The 20,210-nt window shown below is 40.8% G+C and overlaps 2 protein-coding genes across 10 annotated transcripts in view; one reads left to right on the forward strand and one right to left on the reverse strand.

Annotated features, from left to right (window-relative positions):
• Positions 1-7,810, forward strand: part of SEMA4D (semaphorin 4D) — a 157,567-nt gene extending 149,757 nt beyond the window's left edge. The window contains exons 17-19 of one of the 4 annotated variants that reach the window (XM_050945685.1): positions 5,725-5,934; positions 6,770-6,867; positions 7,701-7,810. In XM_050945685.1, coding sequence (XP_050801642.1) covers positions 5,725-5,934; positions 6,770-6,867; positions 7,701-7,730 — 338 coding nt within the window. In that variant the 3' untranslated portion in view covers positions 7,731-7,810. Of the gene's footprint in view, positions 1-1,408; positions 1,438-5,724; positions 5,935-6,769; positions 7,663-7,700 lie in introns of those variants that run through there. The other 3 variants (XM_050945683.1, XM_050945687.1, XM_050945686.1) reach the window with 3 other exon arrangements.
• Positions 7,811-12,330: 4,520 nt separating this feature from the next.
• Positions 12,331-20,210, reverse strand: part of SECISBP2 (SECIS binding protein 2) — a 53,929-nt gene continuing 46,049 nt past the window's right edge. For 5 of the 6 annotated variants that reach the window (XM_050945677.1, XM_050945673.1, XM_050945671.1 and 2 more), the window contains 4 exons: positions 17,218-17,438; positions 16,355-16,509; positions 15,228-15,432; positions 12,331-14,027 (listed from right to left, as the gene is read on the reverse strand). In XM_050945677.1, the coding sequence (XP_050801634.1) occupies positions 13,918-14,027; positions 15,228-15,432; positions 16,355-16,509; positions 17,218-17,438 (691 nt within the window). In that variant the 3' untranslated portion in view covers positions 12,331-13,917. Of the gene's footprint in view, positions 14,028-15,227; positions 15,433-16,066; positions 16,138-16,354; positions 16,510-17,217; positions 17,439-20,210 lie in introns of those variants that run through there. The other variant, XM_050945675.1, reaches the window with a different exon arrangement.

The raw sequence follows: 20,210 nt of genomic DNA on the forward strand, positions 1-20,210 counted from the left end.
CTGAGATGAATTCCCTTGCAGCCAGTGCTGATTAATCAGTAAAGTTCATTGGATATCAATTCACTGGTGACTTTTAGAGATTAGCTAGGTACAGCTCTAAGCTGTTTATTCTTGCTAGCAGCTCACTCTTTGCTTTTACCTGATTACTAGTCACATTCTTTTCCTATTTGATTTCCATCCTTGATAATCTTAGAGTGACCTTCAGGGAGATCTGATCTAAGCTTCATCATTTTAGCTCCAGAAATAGCATGACTCTGGAAAAATACTATATTAAATGATGTAGTGGCAGTGTGACAGCATTTCTTGTCTTCTGCATTATGCATCTTTAAGTGGCTCATTAAGTGGTGGACACTCACTTTCTTCCCCCCTTTTGCCTGGCAGCCGTTCAACCACAGGAGCCAGGATTTTACAATATTCTCCTTCAGGGAATCTTTCTTTCTCCAACTGTTGCTTCTCGTGTCAAAGAAACCGCTCATTCCAATGAACTCTGTTTAAATTAGTATCTCAGAGGTTTTTTGGAAGCAGACTGCAGTAAACCCTTAAATTCTATCATCAATTTACTGATTGGAACAGCCCATAGTATTCTAAGTCTGTTCTTGCATGTTGGTCAGTAGAACATCTGCAGCTGTATTCTTCATACTTCGGAGAGTTTTTTACAAGATTGTAATTTTTTAAGGGAATTTTGAACATTTCAAATTTCAGTGACTAAACTTAGGCACCTAATTTCCTAAATAGGCACCTAAAAAGTGACCTGAATTGGAGGTGATGAGGATCTGCAGCTCCCAGTGATGTGAAGGGGAGTTGGGGGAACTTTACGTTTCTGATTTTCAAAGGTGTTAAGTCTGAAAATGTTGGCTTTGTGTGAAATGTACTTGGGTGGCAGCCCTGGAAAATGAAGCCTTGTATATATGCACACAAGCATAACACAGGTAATGAAAGCTTCCTTTCACTACCCAGCCAATGACTCCATACTGACTGGGAGGAGCTTTCTAGAGGAAAAGAATAGTTCAGTCTCAAGACACGTGCTTGTTGGGAGAGTGGTAGGTGGGGTTTTTTCCTGTGTTTTCACCCACGAAAGCTCATGCTCCAAAACGTCTGTTAGTCTATAAGGTGCCACAGGATTCTTTGCTGCTTTTCCTATGTGAATATATGACATACTATTAATTTTACTCCTTTCAAGTAACTCTCCAAATAGTTGTCCAAGCATTGATCGCTTTCAGTAACTAGTGACTTTGCTTGAAACACTGGCTTTGAGAGGACACTCCTGAAAAGTCCATTTCCTAAGGTTGGTTTTACTATATCGATGGTTACACATGCAGAATGGCTTCTGATGGGTATTGCATTCTTATTATTATGAATTAATTTGATCCTTTTCATTCATTTTATAACCTTTTTTTAATCTCTCAAGCACTCACAAAGAGAGGATAACAACTGAATGTAAGTATTTGTTTAAATGTGTTTGAAGATCCCAAGATATGAAATTCTATGGTCACTCAGTGAGCAATTCTCTTGTATTCAATCTGTTATATCCAATTCATAAATACAAAGGAAACTATACATTTTCTACTATTTCTCAGCAGTGTCAATGCTTCTATCATCTGGTATCATCACCTAATTTAAAAAGAAGCATAGTCATCAGCACATATCTGCAAGAAACTTCAGCAGACATTTTTTTAATTGAATCCATTAAATATCACTTATAGAAACAATGTATCCCAGAGGAAATTCTGGAGGGTTAAAGTTAAGTTACACATAATAGGTGTTTGAATCAAGATTTATGCAAATCATAATGTAGTACTTAGTCTCCAAATCTTCTGGGTTACATTAAGATGTTTCATAGCAATTTTTTTTTTAACCTTTAGCATGCCTCTGGGAAGCTGAGCAAATGAAACTAAGTACTACAGTGGAAGAAGTGATTAGATTAGAGAATCAGGACTGAACTACCATGAAATGTGCAGAAGGGCTAGTAAAGGTTTCTTTCCCAAGTAGATGAAAAAGGGCACAAACATGTTGTTTGCATCCTGGTTTGTTGTAAAAGTTTGATGTGCAAAAATTTTGCAGTGTGTGTGGGAAATCCCAGTACTATTGACTGTGCATATGATGAATGTTTGTGGGAAGACGGCAAAGTAGTCACTTGTTCAGTGACTCCCCAGAGTGCTGACCCAGGATCACGCTTGTTGTGAGATAACCAGAACAAGGAAGTTTCTGAAGGAATTGCCAAACCCAAGTTCGTTTCTTTTGGGAAACTACAGCCTTTTTTAAAGCTTCTGAAGCCTTTCCAAAACCATTATGATTTTTAAGAATGGAGATTGTTTTGGTAATGAAAGCAGAGCAGGCACTTGGCAACTCTTTTGGCATTTCAGTATAAATGGGAAATAGCATGAAATCACACTGACTTGCATTTCTAATTAATTGAAAATAAGCTTGCAGGAAATGGTCTTTTGCATTGACTGTGCTGTTTCATGATATGACCCACCTACTCCTCTAGGAAAAAGACATTCTAGGAGGTTAAGATAATAAGTAGCTCAAATCAAACTTGATAAAGTTAGTAACTGAGCTACTATGAATCCATTTTTTTGAAAATTACACTGTTAAATGCTTATGTGGTGTCTGGGCACCTGCCAATCTTTAACATATTTATTCTCACAACACCCCCACGAGATAAGGAAGTATTTTAGCTATTTTACAGATCAGAAACAGAGTCACACAGGAAGTCTGATAGAGCAGAGAACTGAACCTCGATAGCTCAAGTCCCAAGTTAGGGCCCTAATCTCTGGACCATCTCTTCCAAAGAGCAAGAGGCTGAGTGAAGATCTGTGTTTTGAATAGAATTAGGAGTTTGAGGGAGAGGGAATAAGTTGCTTCATCGTCTTGTGTATGCCATTCATGTTGTTTCTAGTGCCCATCATCTTGATATTCTGCAGTACAATTACTTTTGCATGGAAATATACACATCCAGACACTGATATATTTGCAAGGTCTTGAGAAGAGTTAGCAAGTATCATCTAGGATGGCCTGTCATACACTACATTCTTATCGTTGTGATACTTGACTACACTAAATAGTTTAACACTAGCTCATTTAAAAGAAAATGCATATTGAAACTGTTGAAAAGCCTGAATAGCGAACCAGGCAAATTATTAGCATAGTATTTTGCTTTCCCCTTTCTGGGTTAGGTCACTGCCAAAAGCAACAAATGGTTAGATTTAGTTGATTAGTAATATATATGATACGATGCCAACTGTGTGGGAAGATAAGAATAGAGGTCACATGAATTCTTATAGGACATGTTAGAAAATGAAGTCTGTTATACTACTAAACCAATTACCTAATAGCTTGTTCTCTGTTCAAACTTCCACAGTATTCTCCAGCTTGCTCTTCTTAACAAGTATTTCTAGACCTTTAATTGGTCACGTTTCAGTGTCTCTTTTTAATACATTTTAGAAAAGCAACTAATTTCCTCATCTGTTTAAGTCATTACTAAATTTACCCCTTCCACTGTATCAATGGACTTTCTCTCTCCAAGAGTTTGTTGACATTTGCAAAAGTTCATTTTATGCCTTGTAACCTTTTAGTTAGAATCAATTTTTTTTTTTTTAAACTGATCTTCTGTATTTGCTGTGGATCAGTTTTCCCTTCTCCATTTCCAGGGGTAGTAAAAGCTACATTAACATATTACTCTTTATTTGCAAGAAGAATGCAGTCTCTGGCAATGTTACTATTAATACACTGCCAGAGGTGTGCATGGCACCTAGGCCAATAAAATAAACAAACATTCTCCTCCTTGCTTAGAAAAATCAGTAAGAAACTATGTAAGGCTTTGAAGAATCAGGATCTTGAAATCAAAAATATCTTTGGACTTTGAAAACACATCTGGGACCAATAGGAAAGAACAGTGAGAAAATCTCTATCCTTGCCCCATTCACTACTATAGTGAATTCAAGTTTCTTGTGGGAATTAGTCCCAACAGTCCTTTTAATTATTAATCAGAGAAGGACTGGTGTGGTTTTGGTTTTTTTCCTCATCCTGACCGTGTCATCTCTACTTAATGTTTTGGGTTTTTTTGAGTGTACAGTTACCCTACAGATACTGGGGAAGCTAAAATACCACAATGTCCTGAAAGTAGTCCAAGAAACTTTCATTTTCATGTTTTCCTGCACATCTGGGTTGTGGCAGGTGCTGAGGGTTGGGTATTTTCAGTTCATTGTATATTTTCCCCAAATAATTTCATCTCCCCACTCTTGATTGTCAGCTGGTATCTCAATGGCCCAAGTACTATTAAATATATTGTGCCAATCTCCTCTCTCTCCCCTTTTATCTTGCTCTTACAGAATTATCCTACCAAGTTTTAAGTAGATCATAATCTCCATCATTCATCCTCACTACCACCACTTCCTTGTTTCTTTACATTCTTGTAAGGTATTTTAACATACAGTAAGCTTCCAGACCACTCCACTTTGTCTACTGAAACCCAAGATAAGCTTTTTGAGGTAGGGACTAAGGTTTTTTTGTATGTGTACAGTGCCTACTGCATTGGGTAGGGTGGTAGAACACTAATGTGAAAAGTTCCCCATTTTCTATGCAAAGCCTACCTACTATGGTCTTCCTGTTTGTCACATAAGAGGGACACTGACTAGGTTCAATCACTAATCCAAATCAGCACATTATATAGGTCATGCCAGTGGTCAGTTAACCCACCCCCTGGCACTGTAGGTACGTCTCTCTAGTATGGTGTCTCCTCCCTTCATTGTCCTTGGCAACAAAAGGAAGGCTAAAATCACCTGCCTCACTGCTGCTATCTTCCCTCATCTATTCTTCTCTAAGGGTGTTTGATTATAGGTCACATGGGCACAACAGGAGAAATCCATTACCATTAGTCTGAAGTTGTTAGCTATGGAAAGCAGAAGGCAGTGTACATCCCTGTTTTCTTTATCTGGGCTACAGCTGTCTCAGCGAAATTCTTAACTGTGCACACTAAGCAGAATTACATTGGTTTTTCCTTGATAACTGCCATTTTACTTTATCCCAAACAGCCACCAAGAAAGCTATGTCAGTCTTTGGCTTGGTTGCATTCTGTTTCTCACAGATGGTATGAATATTGGTGATTAGGCAACAAGGCTAGACAGCTCTTTGCCCTCTACTCCTCTTACCCTAAGATGTCAAGTTCTTTCACTTCCTTTAACAACCCTGCTGTCAGTTGTCATGTCTCCTCTATGTTTCATTTGATTTTGTTTTCTTCATTACACACAGTATCTTCAATGGCTCTGAATCCCTGACCTTTTTCTGCTCTTAAATTGTACTTCAGTTCAAAACTAATGCTGCACCTCTTGCACCTGGGATTACTTAGGTTCCCTCACTGTCCAGTCTATAATCATGTTACTTCTTCCAGGGCTGGCTTTGACTTGTGAGAATGTCAGAATCCAGGCGTTTCTTTCCCACTCAAACAGAAGAGATTCTCAGGGAATTGTTGAGTGCTAAACTTTTATTCTTACCTTATCAACACTGGCTCACTGTCCCCAGTCTTCTGACCACACTGCACTCAAGAAGCATAGGAACAAACAGAGCCCTCAGAACAGTCCTTATTTTCAGTTAATTTATGTTCTAAAATCCAGAATCTGGTGCTGTCTAATCATCACACCTTCAGGGTTTCATGCTGTTTCATCACACTTTAATCTACATTTGACACTAATTTTTTACAAGTGGTTTCTTTGGTAATTTTCACAGGTCCCAGTGATGCACGTTTTGTGTGGAAGAAGAATGGACAGAAAATGGAAGTGTGTGTCAGTGAGCAATCTCATGCATTGGCTGATGGCAGAGTGCACATTCTAAGCTGGGTGAAAGATGCTGTAGCAGAAAACTCAGAATACTGTTGTTCAGTCCTCTCAAAAGCTGGAAATAAAACATCAAAAGTGCTCATCACAGTGGAAGGAAAAGGTAGGCTGTTACAGTGGGTATGCACTGCTCATCCTGGCCCTGATGTAGGGAGGACAGCTTTAAATGAGCTCATTCATAAAGACCCTATACACTCTTGAAGACTGTCAATAATAAAAAAAACCCTAATTTCTATGTAAATTTAGTATCCACTTCAGATGTTATTGTAGAAGGGATCCCATATTCAGATCCTAGTTTGCAATATTTAAAAGGCTGACTTATTCCCTTGAGGGTTGCATTTGTTTCTGGAAGGAATAAGTAGCATATCCATATTGACTAATGTGATTGCTGTTGTGGTTTCATTTCTAGACTACATAGTTGCTGAGTTATGAAAACAGGTAGTCTGATGACAGGCAATTCCAAAACAACCGTAAAACAAGTTTGGATTTTTAGTTTCCTGGTTGACTACAGCTGTCAGCTTTATATATTTCTACTACTGATTTACTGTGTTTGGTAGCTACTTCAAACCCCTGCCATTTAGATTACTGAAGTCACTTAAAATTTCCAAAATAAGCACTTCATTAAGGTTTTCAAAAGTAGGTGCTTAACATGTGGCTCCTAAAGCCATCTGTAGATACCTAAATAAGGAGCCTGATTTTTCAATAGGAGCTGTTATAGTCTCAGCTCTAGATGTAGTCACATCTAGCCGTGTGTTCAGGTGCCTACTGATTCTGGGGAATGAGAGCACACCAGCTGCCCAACCATCATTCTCTCCAGAATCTGTCCACTGATAACTAGATGTTTTTCAAAGCTGCCCCTGAAGTCAATGGCAGATGCTCATCTATTTGATCACAGCCTATTCATATAGCTTGTTTCATTACTTACTTACAATTTTCAGATAGTATTGGTCAGGCTGAATGGGTAAAGGAGTATGACAGCTGGAGAAGTGCAGTCAGTGAACATCATGCAATGATGCAAAACTGGAAGACAACCTGGGTAAGTTTCTTGACATGCATATTGTCATGCACTATGCTGCTTGAGTGAGTGAGAGAGAGGAGCCTTAAAATCCTTATTTTTGACTTGCCATTATATTGAACAGAATGAGATTTCATTTGTAGTCCATGTATAGTACTGCCTGTTTGTCATTCAGTTACTTCTAGACAAAACTTGCCTTCCTCTGGTGTTTTAAGATCTAGTACTTTAGGGGTTGATGCTGGGAACTAAGCCCAGGGTCCTATAGATGACACCAAACTGTCTCCAGCCACTTGAATCATACCTGGATATATCATCAACTCAAAGTCCATCTTAGGACCAAGACAAATCAGTAAAGTGTGAGCACATTTATCTACCATCCATTTCATGAAGTCAATCAGTATGCCCAACTCTCCTTGATAAAGGACCAAGGTGGGGTGGGGATCTTAAGTGGCTTTCCACTACCTTTACATCTATTCCTTTCTCTACTAAGTGTAATACCCAAGGGGCTGTTATGGCTGCTGAGGAAAGCTGAAGCCATAGGGATGCTTCCTGGCTGATCCCTTTTACCTCTTACCCCAAAGACTCTGTATATGTCCCTTAAGCTGGCATTATTGTCCCTCTGCACTACTAATCTGATGAAGTGTCTACATGCAACCAAGAATCTGGTCCAATGCTTCTGGTCTTGAGGTTGAGGAAGGGTAGATTCAATCATTAAGAGATAACATACCCTTAAGAGCATGGCAATAGATCTACTGCTAGCTCAGGGCTGGCTTTAAATAAAACCAGCTTGTTTAGAAAACTAAATTAATTTTCATATTAAAGTAAAATACAATGAAATTGTCTTGTTCATTTAGGAGAGTTGCAAGAAGAAAGACACCCCCTGATGGACAGAGACAGGAGTAAGAGCTGGCTGACAGGAAAATAAATGTCTGCAAAATGAGGCTTCCAGTTACTCTAACCAGCATAGCTGAAAAAGTATTCAGCTGCTACCATAGCTGGCAGTGGGGCTTACTGTTCAGGAGAATCTACTGAAGATTTAGGCAAAACAGGATTTCCTCACTGCACTGAAGAATGTTTTATCTACTACCAAGACAACTCCCCCACCCCTTTTGAACAACCTGATATCAGTTCTTTTTCTGCTAATTATGGAGGAAGTGTGTTCCTACTGAGACTTGTGGTGCTCAGACATTGTAATGCAACCCCTAAATCCTGTTTTAAGCAGATGAGGTAAGTTTGATTGTGATGTGAATATATTAGAGCCGTGGGGATATAACAAGGATTTGGATCACTTATATTTTAAATGTTTTTCAGAAAAGTAATGGGGGAGAATAAGGTTTATCTTGAAAGTCCATTCTGGCATTTTAAAGAACATTCCTTTTTGGGCTGGGCAAAATTTTCCTTGTTTGCATAAGTAGGCAAAGCTACAGTAATTTTTCAAAGAGAAACTACTGTGAGATTCATCATGGACATTAATACTTTTCATGAATTAGACTTTAAATTGAAAACAAGTTTAACTTTTCAAAACACCTTCAGTTAATTATACAATTTTTCCTGTACCAAACAAAATTTGACTAGTTAAGGTATTTATTTACAGGACTCAGAATATAGTTGGCATAATGTAGAGCACAGCACACAATGCGCTACAAAATATGAATAATAATTGGTACTGTGGAAGATCAAGTCTGATTTATGCTGAACAAATATTCAGCAATTGATAAAATCAATCCTGGTATCACATTAGCCGTTTATTATTTCTAGTAAAAATGTGCAGAAACAACACTGAGGTAGCCACTCAAATTTTGGGGACCTACTTGTCCTGTTTTGTTTTAAAATAAGTTTTATCTTTCTGCAAAGGATCAATAAAAAGTTTGAGATGTTTCATTGTTCTCTTTTCCTCACTTTTTACGTAAGAGCTTTGGCTTGAGTGTGCTGGGAATGGTCATTTAAAAAGTATTGTCTTCTCTCCATAACTCTGAATGTATAGGAAATAAAACTTTTCCACACTTATCTGAAGAATTCCTTTCTTTGAGCAACAAGCTCTACAGATCTTTTACAATGGTTCTTCAGCCTGCTTGGGGATCAGACTTGGCAGCAGGGAATATCCCATACCTGTAGTTCCCTCTTGTTAAGCACTTGCACAGCCAGGATAACTTCAACTCTACTTTAAGTCACATTGTTAAATATACTTTGCTTGGAGAAATTGTTTTTCCTCATTAAGTAAAATTTAAGTCTTTGAATGTTAAGTGGATCCTTCGGAATTGAGATGGAAATTGACTGTAGGCTGTGCCAGCTCTGTGGACCTTACTGCCTGAAGAAAGTAACTCACGTTGGCACAGCCTGGAAATTTATCTAGGGTCCACAGCTCTATTACAATGGGATTTTCATAGCCGTGCACCTCCAGGGTGGGAAGCAGGACATCTGCCCTGGAGAAGACTTAGCCAATGCCATTTCCTTTTTGAAAGGAAGACTGGTTGACTAATATGCAGAATTTGATGAAGGCAGTCTTAGTAGAGTAGACATGACTATTCTGCCCTGAGATTCTCAGGCATCCAAGTCCAGTCCTGAGCACTAACTGAAGAGCAATATTTCTAGTTTACTTACAGAATTTACATACTGACATGCATGAGGCCTACCTTCTGAATTAAAAGTACATACTACGTCTTGTGGGAGTTCCCCACATCCATGTTCAATCTGGATAGTGCTGTGAGGAGTAGAATGTGTTTTGATGGTCATGTTCTATGACATCATGGAACTGAAATAAAAGTTGGTTGCCCTAAGGAAGCATTTCACGTTATGAATCTTCCTTTTTGATGAATCCTAACATGCTAAGCACAGTGCACTCTAGCCACTTAGCTTTTTTGATTGGACATTTAACATGGTAGTTATTCTACTGGCTGGTGCAAAGTCCATACTTAAGTTCCAGCTGTTAATGAATAGATTCATCTCAGCATCTGATCCCAAGGATTAAAGTCTCCTATAGTTGCCTGAAACAGATTTAAATCCCCACCTCTCCCTACCTCAGGGAGAAGCCATATGATTTTTAGGTTGAGAAGGACCATACTTGAAATACTGTCCACCCATGTTATCACAGCTTGTGAAAGCAGGCAGGGGCACTTTGATAGACCATATTTAGTTTTTTGGCTTGAGTTTTCACTGAGATGCCAGCCTAGGCTTAGCTGCCTGTGAAGGGCCTGTAGAGTAAGAAAAGTTAGTCTTTCAGGTAAAAATTTACCAGCTAGAATTGTTGAGCCCCTGACTGCCGGTGGCAGCAGGGGGAGAAAGCTGGGTCTGAAGGCCCCTTACCACTTTCTGGAATTGGTAACAGTTGTGCTGTGTCCTCCATCCATGAGGTAGCTGAGCTCTGCAGTCAGAGGCATGGCTGCTGGTGCAAGCCGTAGGAGCTGAAGCATGGTCTTCCAACTGGCACACTGTCCTTCTAGCTTCGCTCCCCTCATGGAGATGGGACTGCTTGCATCTTCTTTTCCAATCCACCTGGCTCTTCTTGCCCATGGAAGAGGAGGCAACTCCACCGGGCTTGGGCTGTGAGGAAAAAATGCCCTCTACCCCCAGACAGTTTTTAAAGAGGACCAAAGTCCTCCCACTTCAAAAAGTTTGATACACTAACTGACATTCCTGGAGCAAAAGGTTGGGTGCATAAATAAGCTAAACAAAGGTAAAAAGGAAGGGCCTGATTTTGCACTATTGAAGTCCTAAAGGAGCTGTGATCAGAGGCTTTGCTAAGACTACTACTATGCTGGGGTGCAGTGGTTAAAGAAATACTTACATTACACCCAGCCTTTAGGGAAATGAAGTTTATTATCGTACTGCATAGTAGACAGGTATATCAGAGGAGCGATCAGTAAGTTGTTCTCAGAGCATTAGCCTCAGTTTAGGTCACTTCACCTGCCTGTGCATAATTTGAGCAAATAGGCCAATTCCTCTTCCTACCTGAGGCTACAAGTGACCTTACTGCCCTTTGCTATTAAGGTCTGTTGCAGTAGCACTGAAGATGATCAATTTTTAAAAATTCTGCTGCTTTACCTGATAAAGGCGAGGGCGAGACCGAGCACAAAGATGTATGCTACTGCTGTGCTACATCAGCAAGAGCTGCCCCAACAAATCCCCCAAAGTATCAAGGAGAAAGGAGGCCTTTACAATTGGCTAGGCTGTAATTCAGCACACCGCAGGCCTTTCTGCCCCACTCCCATCCACACAAAAAAGTGGACACTATGGGGAGGAAACTACTATCAGGTGATTTTATATACTGAAAATTTAGATGTATAGAAATCATAACTGGCTTTTGGCCCAGCAGAGGGAGCTGATTAGCAGTGAGGCTGGCTTTAACTTAAGCTAGATTCTCAAACTGCAGGAAGCAGAGCACACCCTGGCAATGCACACAGTAAAACGCTGTGGAAACTAAGCAACAGGACTAGAGGGGGCAGGGGGAGTCAAGCAGAGATTCTCTTACAAGAAGTTGTCCACAGAACTGTCTTAAAAGGGAATGGCTGAGAGACAATGAGGTTGAACACTTCAACCCCTCAAAAGCTAGTTTGAAGGACAAATGTCTATTCACTGCTTAATCATCTTCCGCAATAATTCTGCTTTCAACAGCTCTTACTGTACACACAGTGGGTTTCATAGGGAGGGCAAGAGTAACTCACTCCCTAAGTTTGTTACAATGAAAACTGCTAAGGATGCTAGCATCAGGACTGGGCTAACAGTCACGTTCATGCACTTCCATGGAAGTGCAAAATGATCTCTGCAGAGTAGCAACCCTAAAGCGTACAGATTCTCTATCATCTGCACGTCTGCCTTCTGGAAGTTGTATAATGCAAGAACCTAGCTGCCGGCCCTCTTTCGAAGATGCAGTGAAAAATTTAGCCTAAACTGCTTTCAACCGCCCCCTCCCCCCCAAAAAACACACCAAAAAAATCCAAACTAAACCAAAGCCTCTCCTGTAGTGGGTATTTGCAGCTATAAACATTCTAATAGCATAGTGCAGCCATAACCAGCTTCATACACAACAGTTTGCATTGCTGTGAGTACACAGCAACCTCCTACTGGGCCAGGAATGTCTATTGCCAGCCCAAATCATCTTTCAGCACTGGACTCTTTCCCCACTCCCAAAGTCAAGTTAAGGTCAGCTGCAATTATGGAAAAGTAGAAAGATCTCATATCCAGTGATCAACTCAGTGTCAAAGCAGAGCTGCTTTGTATCCTTTTACTGACTTTACTCCCCAGAGCATAAGATTGTGGTTCACACATCAATCTCAAGCATTAGCTACGCTCTAACCCCAGGATGCTATAAAATGTCAGTTTTATACTTCAAAAATCATTTCAGGGTTGACTTTTGATATTACCTCTTGCTTCTGGCTTACCTGTGACACTCCCCCGGCACCTGATTTTCAGGAGCGCTGTGCTGAGAAGCTGAAATGAAAGTTGCTCTGAGCATTTAGAAGCAGTGCATGGCAGACTACACAGAGGTACTAATTGCACCTGGGATTTACAACCATTTTATTTTGCACACTGAAATCAGAAATCTTAATTTTTGTTTTCACCCTTACAAAAATCTGAATACTCTACTGCACAATTTGGCCCTCTCCATTAAGTGTGCCATCTTCATTCTAAAAATATGTAAGCATTGCTATTTATAAAAGAAACCTCCCACAAAGGTGCTCTACCACCACCAGATACACATCAAGTTTAAAAAAAGTTTCAATATCAAAAGTAAATTAAGCCTGTCTTCAGAAAACTTTTCTACATTTGGTACACAATTATATACAATCAGTCTTGGCTCTAACATATTAGCTCTTTTCCCTCAAATTAAGACCTTATTATTGGAATCAAAATTCACAATTGTATGTAACAGTAGGAACAGGACTGACACTCTTCTGAAGGGAAGGCCTAAGACCTCACATACTGTATTTATGCAACCAAGCACATTGCTGTATAATTCACCCTTATGCAACAAGGGCACACAAATGGCTGCCCTTGAGGCTTGGCTGAGGCAGCTCGACAACAGCTAAAGAAAATGCAGGCAGCGGGTGCATTTTGAAGAAAGCAGTTGTCCTTCCCTGCAGAATTCAGTACCATTGCTATAGCACTGCTTCCTCCAAGCTGTGGTACTCCTAAGGGAAGGAGAACAAATTCTGTAAGAGGAGAACGGGAGCAGGAACAGGCTGGCCCACATCCTTCCCGGAAGCATTACTAACCTCTGCCAGTAAAAGGGGTCTATCTGCATCCGATCTTAAGTGCTCTCTAAGGCAAGAATCTCCTTTGTGGCCCATTTTAATTTTACCAGCTTCCCCATCTCTCAGGAATTTTATGACTCATTACCCCTGTCCCCCTCCCAGCTGCTGCATACCCTAAGGGAAGGAAGGGAGATTATACCTGACTTGACGCTAGAGCTGGTTGAAAAGTTTATTTTTTTTTTTTTATTTTGGAAAAGGCTATTTTCCCTCAGAAAATCATTCCAGCAGAAAGTTTCCAGTTTTTCCAAGAAAATTTCAATTTTCCATTTGGAAAACAAAAGTGACCGCTCCTACCTGGAAGATTCTTGTCAATCTCACTTTCTGCCTGCAGGGAAAGCGAAATTAACCAGAGCCTTCCAGGCAGATGACCAGCAAGGTGAACTATTCTCCCAAAATGAAGGTTTTCAGAATTTGTCTCAAACAAATGTTGAGGTTTTGTTTTCTGGCTAGCTCTACTTGTGGCACCAGACACCAGCAGTAAAAACTCTTAAAAACTTGACAGGAATGAGTTTGTTTTAATACATAAGTGGTCCTAGGTTAAAACAGTTTCTCCTCCCTTCAAATTAATTCTCTAATACAAAGAATGAAGCAGCAGCAGCTTTAGCAGCCAGTCAAGTAAACAGAACCTGTAAGAATCAGCCAATGTTTCATGCATTCCAGTGTGCATTTTAAGTGAGATCAGAATAGTCTTAGCCAACTTTAGACGTTTCCTAGATTACACTTTATTTGCTACACCTCGCAGCTTCGATGGACCACTGCTTTTAGATAATTCAGTATTTACATATCTAAGTAATAAGGCCCAATAAAATATGATCCAGCTTTACTGAGGCTCTTCTAAATTCAAGGTCAGCATTTCAGTAGTGGCAATCTTTTCTAATTCCAAGGCATAAGGGTTATATTCCTCCTCAAGCTTTCTCTTCCAGATTTTGACTATAAACAAAGAACAGAATATTAGTATGAAAGTCACTTTAATTTCTCCCAGAGTATCGCACAGGTTCCCTCCCACCTCCAAGTTTAGTATTCATAGACAACCCTACTTAAGCACTGAAATGCTCAATCTCCCGTATGAAGGACAACTGGAGAACTGAGGGAGAAATCAGCATGTAAGGGACTCTTAAGCCAACACACTTTGCAGCACCTGCTGGAAGACAGTCCCCCTGGAGAAGTTTCAGATTATCTAATCCTATGTTACTTCCCACTTTTTAGGAACTGATTCAGACTCATTTGCCTACTGCTGTTTCAAAGTAATGATGAATAACTTTCTAATGCTGTATTGTAAGCACATTTTATTTACAGATCCTAATATGGACACACAAAGTTATACACAAAAAGGGATCATTCTTTCAGAACCGCAAATGCAGTTACCTACAGGGTTGAAGGCCTTCATACAACACAGAAAGAGTTCAGGACAGAAGGAAGAATCTTGCTACTAGAGCTTCAGTTGTGTAAATTGTCAAACTATTTAACCAGAATTTTGCCAATCTGCTTGGGCCAACTGGTCTTACAAGAATTGCCAGTGGAATTTTAGCCACAAATGGTCAGGAGCTCTGGTACAAACCTTAAATGAAAGAGCAGCATATGCCATCTACCACCAGGTGGACTATTTCAGAAATTACTTAAAGAGTACCATCTACGAATGATACATTCATCTACATATCAAAAGCTGTGCACAGGTTAGCCTACCTGAGCTAACAAACTCAACTAGCATGGATAACTTAGTAGTGAAAACAGCACATCATGGGCTTCAGCGCAGGTAGCATAAGCCCAGCACAGACCCTGAGTACACTTGGCTTGCCAGCCTGCTGTATGCTGACTTCACTGCTATTACTATCTGCGCTAGCTGGATTAAATCCAGCGTAGATAGGCTAGCCCATGCAAGCTTTTGCTGTGTAAACAACAAAACTTCATGAAAAACTAGGTTCTCTTTAGATGTCTCCCATCCAAACAGCACCCAGATCTGACTTCAATTCATGAAGTCTGGTAAGGTCACAGGCCAAAGTGATGTGCTTGCCCTTCCTAACCAGACATCCTTAGTCTGCACTGCCTCAGGAAGATTCTGATCAGAGGAGAATTTTAGTACAAAGGAAGGAAAACTGATTGAGCACAAAGAATAAACCACTGAACACTCACTGTAATTTGGTACATCCTCATCAGATTCCACATGGGGTGTTTTACCGGTGTTGAACAAGCTCTTCTTTTCATATTGAGTGGTTAAGATTGTGCTGTGTTTTTCACTTCCTCCCCCTTCAGCTACCTCTTCCTCTAAAGCTGCCACCATATCTTTGTATGCATGCCTGGCTTCCATTGTCAGTTCTACCATTTTGTGAAAGTGGTCCTAACATGGACAAAAAGTAGGAGAGAAGCCAGTGATAAGAGAACATGAAACACTATTATGGCTTAAACCATATTTCTCTGTTAAAGTGTGTAAAGATGTAGGGTACAGTTTTTGCACCCTTTCTACTCAGAATATTAAATAATCACATAAGCAGGCAAAACAGAATAAACCACGTACTTGGATTTTGTTTAGTAACTGTTTTATTTTGTTTTGGTTAATGGTAACAGGGAAATAATCAAGAGACTTTCTGATCCAGTGAGGAACTCAAAGGTACATTTTTAAGCAACATGTGGTTTTAGCCACACATCTGACAAGCACAGCTATAGCGTTTGTATAGATTGCTTTGAACTTAATGTGTTATAAATACTATTTTTATGTAGTATCAGTTTGAAAATGTAGTCCCCCTCTCCCTTGCAAAGTTTCATTCAAACTAATATTCTACCAGCCAGAAGAGGAAGATTATTCTAGATTTTCAAGTGTCTCTTTTACTAACATTCAGTGTCCCTCTCTGTCCCTGGTTGTTCTCCCAATTTGCAACAAGGTTGTTGGGGGAGGCGGGGGGGGAGGGGGTAGGAGGGACGGAGATGGCAGGGGGGCTGCCACTATGCTGCTCCCCCCACACAACTCACCAGGTATTCAAAATACCTGTTATCCCTAAGAGCAGATTTGGGTAAAGAAGAGGCAGAGCGCTGGCCAAAAATACATCTGTGAACAAAGCAAAAAGGAGGAAGGTGCTGTGGAAATAAATGTTAATTCTGTATAACATTATAAAGCAACTGATCTGTCAAGAGTATAAATACAGAAAATGGAGTGAGAGAGAGAGAGACTGACTAGCTGCCTCGGAGTCAAGTCTTTATTGTACACAATACACACAGAATAATACTAATTAAAAGGTATGAACCAGTGTCTTTGTTCAACTCACCTGAGCACCATCATAACTGAAAATTCCCACCACACTGACAGGCACTGCTTTGTTCACACAACGTCCTAGAGCTTTGCGATTGAGAGCAAAGACAAATGGGATATTCTGTTCACAGGCACAGTCAATAATGGTATGTAGAGTCTCATCCAACCCACCTGGAACAGACAGAGAACTGAGAATGAGACTATTCAAAAAGTATCATTTATTCAATCCAGTTATAACTAAAAGGCATTATTGCCAGAAGTCCCTTAGTAAAAGCTACAGGTTTAAGATACATTCTGGCATTTCTAAATGCAGCATGCGTTAAAAAAATATTTATGAATGTGCAGTGCACAGAAACATGACTTGAAGCTGAATAGAGTACTGTAGGATCTGCTCATCTAGAAGGTTAGTCTGACAATTCTCCCTTTAAATCAACTTGAATCCCCAGATAACACTCCAAATTTTATTACATTTGAAGAATAAAGATTGGACTGACACACCAGCACCACTATAAACAGTATAAAACAATGCAGTGTGGCTAAAGATGAAGTATCGCTGTCAAAAAAAAACAAAAAACTTAAAAGCTAAGTCACTTCAAGATCACAGATCAAAGACAATGATCTGAACACTAGTTATTTAGAACATTTCAACAATACATCAATGACAAGTTGACAAATCTTCTAACCAGTCATTTGCTTTCTGATTCCTTAGAGTGAACAATCTGATTTACTTTTCAAGGAAGGCACCTATAAATCACTGGTCTTCCATGGCAGTTTTCTCTAAGTGCAAGATGTGGCCCTCAGAGGGTACTACCATCAATATAACAAGTGTGTTTTATTTTTATAAGATAAATGTAGAACTATTTTTTGTAAAACATTTACCCTTTGACTGAATCTTTTCACAGTTTGGAGAGATGATGACACATTTCAATTTTTTCAACTTCAGGTGTTTCAAAACTTCTCTGAGCCCCATAACAAGTCTGCGTTTTGTCTTGGCCTTCACTGGGTCTTTCTGATACAAGCGATCTTGGAAACGAACCAGTTCTTTTAGAAGATCTGTCACACAACTATCAACTTCTTTACTAAGTACCTGGCTACAGTAACTGGAAAAAAATAATCAGTTGTTTAAGTGTTAAATATTCCGCAGTTGCAAACATAACTGCATTCTCTCAAATACACACTGTATGTACAGGACAATAAAAAATTTTTTTCCAGGTTTTTCAGTGCATTAAGAAATACAAGGAGGTTGGTTTGTTTCTTGACACTCCAGCTCCTGTATCAAGTTATACCAAGACATATCAAGATAAAGGACTAGTTTTGCTAATGAAAGTTTCCCCAAGGTCACGGCCTATTTTCACTCATAAGAATCAAGAGATCGCAACCATATTGTAGAAGTGCTATTAGATTTCTATAGCACTGTCACTTATAACAAACTGAAATGTCAAAGTTGGAGCAAGTCAAAGGCAAGGGACAAAGACAACTGTATCATCATTTTACTTATCTCTGGTCCAGATCATGCCCTTGTGATCTGCCTGTACCGAATCAGCTGTGCCACTGTAAAGTCTCCCATGTAGCTCTCTATGGCAACAGGAGAGAGCTCTCCCGTCGGCATAATTAAATCAGCCCAACTAGCAGTGGTAGCTATGTTCACAGGAGAGTATCTCTCACAGGCATAGTGCTGTCCACACTGGAGCATCTTTTGTTGTAAGTTACGTTGGTTGGGGGAATGGAGAGGGAGCATGTTTTTTCCATACCCTGAGTGACAAATTTTACTGACAGAAGTGCTAGCGTAGACATAGCCTGAGATAGCTGCACTGAAGTTTCCCCCAGACCTCAACACTGGTAACCACTCTAAAAAAGGGTTTGGGGGACAGCTGTAGTGAAGGGAACCCCTGGCACCATGGAGCTAGGCTACCAGAAAGTGGTGGGATAAGTGGCTTAAGATTCATAGGGCCTTTGTATGGATGATCCTGTACCCCCACAGATCCAAGATCCCGTCAGATCTCAGCACTCTGCAAGTCAGACCCTTGCTTTCTTGCTCTGGAGGTATACTGGAACCCACTAACTATCCCCACACCAGAAGAATGCAGGGGTAATCCACAAGGGGAACCAAAGCAGCAGGGACCGGTTGCTGCTTGAAGGGAGCCACCTGAGGTGAATGTCCCCCAGATCCAGCACCCCAAAACCCTCCTGTGCCTCAACTCCCTGCCCTGAGCCCCCTGCCACACCCAAACCCCCTCCCATGCCTCAATCCTCTGCAGCGTGGGGCATGGGTCACTTGCTGGTGGATTCTCTGCAGCTTGAGGTCTTCAAACCACAATTTGAAGACTTCAATAACTCAGGCATAGGTTAGGGGTTTGTTATAGAACTGGATGGGTAGGGTTCTATGGCCTGCTTTGTGCAGGGGGTCGGACTAGATGATCACATTGGTCCCTTCTGACCCTAGAATCTATGAGTTCCTTGCCCTTCCGCCCCCCCCCCCCCCCCACATGAAGGGCGAGATCTGGTCTCCTATTTCTAACCATTACTAACCTTACAACTGAAACTAGGTTTCATATTGGTTAGTCTTATATTTCAGTGGGATTTTTTTTTTTTGATAAAAGAACGTTATTTACCATTTCAGATTTACCTCAGTAACAGTTTAATGGACAAGCCCATTAAAACAATTCAATGAAAATCCAAAACAATGTAATCTAGATGTAGAAAAGAATCCTCCACCCTGAATACCAAGCAATAGAAGACCTCTTTGGTTGAGTAGCCCTGAGCATATCCAGACCTATCTGCCATTTCAGTAAAAAAATGTTGGGTTGCTGTGGACCCAAGAAATTTGTTCACTTTAATTGCCCCCCCCCTTTTTTTTTTTCTAAAAGTCACTTTTTTTTACATTAACTAAATCTTGAAGCATAAAAAGGCTGTGGTGCCTTTTTGAATAATGAAGATGAAAGCAACACTTACTAAACAGTTATGTCAATGGCAGAGTTTCATTTTTCCTATAGTGGATCTTTGACCTGCTGTTCAAACACAATAATCGAAGTTTCTCGTTAAAAGGAAACACACACACACCTGCTATCAAAACATCTAAAGTGTTTGTACAAAAGGGCAACTAACTTGTCCCCTTGATTTCTCCATGTGACACAAACATGTCGTCATCTTGCTAATCACATTCTGCTTTGTACCTCTCTATCAACAGAAAACAAAGAAATATTCTAACCATAAGAGTGTTTTCAGAAAGGTGAAAGAGCCTTAACACTCTCTCTCGCCACAGTAAAAGCTTTATCTGGCATATTGGGGGAATAGGGGGTGCTGGTAAGTGAAAGATGCCAGTTAACTAAGAGGGAGGGAGTTTGGGTGCAGGAGGGAGTACAGGGCTGGGGCACGGGCTCTGGGAGAGAGTTTGGGTGCAGGAGAGGGCGTGGGACTGAGGAGGGGTTTTGGGGTGCCCAATCTCGGGGGTGGGTCACGTTGGGCAGCTCCCTGCAAGCTGTGACCTGTCCTGGCTGCTACTAGATGGAGACCCGGCAGGAGGCTCTGCGCGCTGCCCTCACCCCGCCCCGAGTGCTGGCTCCGCAGCTCACATTGACCAGGAACTGCCTAGGAGCAGCAGGGACTGGTTGCTGCTTGAAGGGAGCCACCTGAGGTGAATGTCCCCCAGATCCAGCACCCCAAAACCCTCCTGTGCCTCAACTCCCTGCCCTGAGCCCCCTGCCACACCCAAACTCCCTCCCATGCCTCAACCCCCAGCCCTGTACCCCTTCCCACACGCCAAACACTTCGTGGCCATTCCTCTGCCTAGGAGCAGCAGGGACATGTCACCCACTCCGAAGAACCATCAGACCCAGTTAGGAGCCTGCAGGCCCCGCACCAAGCAGACTATA

Source organism: Gopherus flavomarginatus, chromosome 3 (genome assembly GCF_025201925.1).
Source record: "Gopherus flavomarginatus isolate rGopFla2 chromosome 3, rGopFla2.mat.asm, whole genome shotgun sequence".
NCBI classification, from domain to species: domain Eukaryota; kingdom Metazoa; phylum Chordata; order Testudines; family Testudinidae; genus Gopherus; species Gopherus flavomarginatus.